The 4,023-nt window shown below is 43.4% G+C and overlaps 1 protein-coding gene across 1 annotated transcript; it reads left to right on the plus strand.

Moving 5' to 3' along the window:
• The first annotated feature begins 433 nt into the window (after positions 1-433).
• Positions 434-2,727, plus strand: LOC139577595 (mucin-22). The gene is made up of 2 exons (XM_071404719.1): positions 434-572; positions 889-2,727. The coding sequence occupies exon 2, from the start codon at positions 891-893 to the stop codon at positions 2,502-2,504; it is 1,614 nt and encodes a 537-aa protein (XP_071260820.1). The 5' UTR covers positions 434-572; positions 889-890; the 3' UTR covers positions 2,505-2,727.
• The last annotated feature ends 1,296 nt before the right edge of the window (positions 2,728-4,023 follow it).

Below are 4,023 nucleotides of genomic sequence, written 5' to 3' on the forward strand. Positions count from 1 at the left end.
GTACACGTATGTTCATAAATTCATCATCTATGGAAAATTATTTTACAGAATTGAACAAAATTCCCCTAATCTGCACTGGATCATTTTTTTGTCAAGCAGGCATTATGAATAATTACATTATGAGTAAATTGTTTGACATCACTGTTGACCTCAATGGCAAAAACGATAATTACAGACTTGAATGCTATCTGTCACTTTTCTCACCAAACGTCCGCTTATCACTTTGAATCTGTAACGTGTGAAATGGATTGAGTCAACAGGAAGCGGGGTGTAGATCATGTTTTTATTCCAAACTGCCGTCTGAGGGGACTGAGCAATGGAGGATGGAGGCAGGGCCATGTCATACCACATCATCATACCACATCCTGCCTCACCCTCCAACCTGCACCTTATGGCTCTGTTGGCATGGTAATCAAACGGAACGTTTCCTCATGTCAACTTCGAATGGGTGGCTTCTGGTTCGAGGTATCCCATGGGGCCATACGGCAGGGTGCGATGACGAGTGGTGCCGCAGAAGAGGAAATCACGAGTAAAGAGGAAGAGGCAGTGAGATGAGAAAGCTGGACAATTAGGTATGTGTACTTTTCTGTTTATTTGCATATCTATTTTATTATCCATGTTGAGCAGAGTTGATCTCCAATTGTGTGAAACCACTAGATGTACAACTTTGTCATTGAGAACTGACACCTTACTGAGTATGAGACTGAGTGACAATGGGAAGCAATGGCAGAGTGTTCAAAAGTGTGCTACAGTATTACAAGCAAAACAAAGTAATCTGATTAACTGGATGCCTCTGTCTCTCTCTCGTTTTCGCTCTTTATTTCTCATTCTCTTTCTCTCTATCCCACTATTCCTATCTTTCTCTGTCCCTCTCTTTCTCGCACACAGACATGATGAGATTGACTCTGATTTCTCTCGCCATGTGCCTTCCTCACCTCCTCGCCACTCTTGTCTTCCATTCTACCACTTCGGCTCCACCAAGTGCCACAGAAACAACAGCAGCTCTAGACCTTAGTATCAGCACTACAACATCAGACCCCCTGATACTTCCACTCTCCACAACTGAAAACCACTCTGGTAGGACTAGTGGCATGTTCAACACACAAGTGAAGAAAAGCGCTAGTTTAGCAGCTGTCAACAACTCAGGCAGAACGACTCAAGGAAGAGGCATTCTCAGAACAGGAACTGCCACTTACGCCACCACAGCCGTACAGAAGAGCAACAGGCACATAACTGCAGGAGACTTGAGGATGGAAACAGAGAGCCACAATCACCATGAGACTCTTCCCTTCAGCAGACACAAAGCCTCACCCACAACTGACCACCCCAGCACCACCTCTCTCCCCGGGGAGGAAGGGACTGAGTATCATGACAGCAGCACCACTGAAACAGCCAGAGAACTGAGCACACCAAATTCCATAGAGACAGGGGCTGCTGACACCATTAATGACTCCAGGCTAGCGAAGCCACACTTAGACAGGTCACAAGCAGCAGACCAGCACACTGCTACACAAGGACTAGAGATTGCATCAGGAGATTACCACACAACACAGAAAGACTTCTTCACAAACACCCCAACTAGTAGAGTGACAGGTTTGAACAGAGCTAAACAAAGCAAGGCCAACAGCGTCACAACAACGGTTTCACCTACGTACACAGTCACACGTCCTGGTTTTTATGAGCACATGACTGTGACTTACAGGGCTCCAGGCTACAAAACACAACCTGACGACACAAGCCAGTCTATGGACAACCAGGACCACACCACAGCCACAGTTTCAATCCCCCATGCTGACAATAGGACAACTCCATATATCAATGCAAACACGTTTACAGATAATGACACAGGCAACGACACAAACACACTTTCATACAGTAATACCACAACCTCTAATAATCGTAACACAACAGTGCCTTTGAAGAAGAAAACTCATTCATTCAGACACAACCACACAATCTCAGGTTATGACAACAGGCTGAACAACACAACTGAAAACACTGTGCACGATCGTCCAGAGTGCGGAGAGGCAGATGATAGGTCCCTATCGTTGCTTCCTGGCTCTACTAGACTGGTCTGTTTCATTGTTCTGTGGGCTCTGGGATTGACTGCTTCTCTCTTCCTTGGTCTCACTGTCTTCCTGTGGGTGCGTTTGTCAGTCCAGAGAGAGAGGGAAAAGAGAGCGAGGAGAGGAGGAGAGAAGGTGTCAGGGGTGGATCTGGAGAACCTGTGGGTTGACCAGATGTCATCTGTGGAAGAAAGGGTTGAATTCTGGTACACCAACAGCTCCACTATGGCACCCGACCATAAACGGAGGGAGAGAGGGAGAGAGAGGGTGAAGGAGAGGGGGAGGAGGGAGCAGGGGAGGCAGAAAGGGATAGAGTGTGACAACCTGTGGACTCAACCCAAAGTGACACTGGAGAACATCACTGATTTCTGGTATGCAAATGGAAGAGTGATACCAGAAGAAACTACAGACCAAACGCTGTTGGAGACCTGCGTATGATTCTGTTTTTTGTACTACAGTACTACAATTTACCTGGAATTACTTTGGAGAGAAATGTTCACCATTATTTTACCAATTCCATGGCAGATTTGAACACTGTAATCCTGACCGAGTTTAAACATTTCCAAAATGAATTGATAATCTGTATGTTTATTGGCTTTAACAAAAGTATAAGTATATGATCTACATAAATCTACTTGAAAGATAGATTAAGCCTGGGTCTGATCAGAGAGAAAGAAGAGGACAGAGAGAAAGAAGGAGAGAGAGGAATAGAGAGAGAGATTAGAACAACATGTCTAACTGGAAATAACACTTGATAAGAGAGTTTCCATTTTAAGAGAATTCAGACCTTGTTAAGAGACACATCATCATTGTGTGTCAGACAGCAACGAGGAGATAGGTGCCATTTCTACAAACACACTGACACAAATACCGTTGACTCCTAATACTGTACATGCACTGTTATTAGGAGCTAGTCAAATAAAAAGGACTGCACTGGGCGTAAACAATTTAGCTTAATTTATCTGACTGACCATGTTTACACGCGCACAGCATTCCAGATAATAGCTCATAACCTAGTTAAGGTCTTATTCGAGATAAGCTGTTAAAATACATCTTTGATATCCCGCTTACGAGTATCCCTGTATAAACAGAATATTCCTAAATTTACCCATGATACTATGCAAAACCGAGCCTGTACAAACAATGTAAAACAACAGTAAACGGAATAATATATTTGTATGACACAGTATCCCGTCTACGATCAGCATATCCCAGGCATTTTAACTGGGTTTCTCATAACCGGGACACAAGCTTATTCGGGTTATTGTAAACGGGATATGATGCTAATATGCGTCAACTAAAAAACGGAATACTACTAGAATATCCCAAATAGTAATGGAAAATTGGTGTGCCTGTGAACATGTAACTTACCAGGAATCGACTATAGGTCTACCTCACAATTTATAGTGGATCGGGACATTTGATCAATAATGTATAACTGTAAATACAGTAGAAAATATACCCTTGTAGAATTTAACACCTAACCAGCTGAAGTATGACATATAATCTCCCAAGACATGAGATTCATTTTTTAAATTACATAATAAAATTGAATTTATCATCACTCTCTCTACTTTGAATTCTCATGTTTTGACAACCTACGCCCTTTGACTGCCTGCTCCCCACACACATGCACACACACCGTCAAACAAACACACATTCAAGTAGGCCTGTGTGTAGGTGTGCAAACACACTCTGGCTCAAACATTTCAACACACACACCTTCTCTTTGTAGGACCAACTTCTCCTTTTTCCTCGTGAAAATAATCACAAGCTACTCTTAAGTTATTTGGCATCTCTCCAATCGCACCTCTTTTGCAGTTAACAAAACTGTTTTATGACGAATTTGATACCCTGAGGGGAAGAAATAGAGAGAACCAACTAGAGAGAGAAAGGGAGGGGGAGAGAAAGAAGGGAGTGAACAGGAGGGAGGGAGGGAGGGAGGGAGGGAGCGAGC

The sequence above is a fragment of the Salvelinus alpinus genome, chromosome 6 (assembly GCF_045679555.1).
Source record: "Salvelinus alpinus chromosome 6, SLU_Salpinus.1, whole genome shotgun sequence".
NCBI classification, from domain to species: domain Eukaryota; kingdom Metazoa; phylum Chordata; class Actinopteri; order Salmoniformes; family Salmonidae; genus Salvelinus; species Salvelinus alpinus.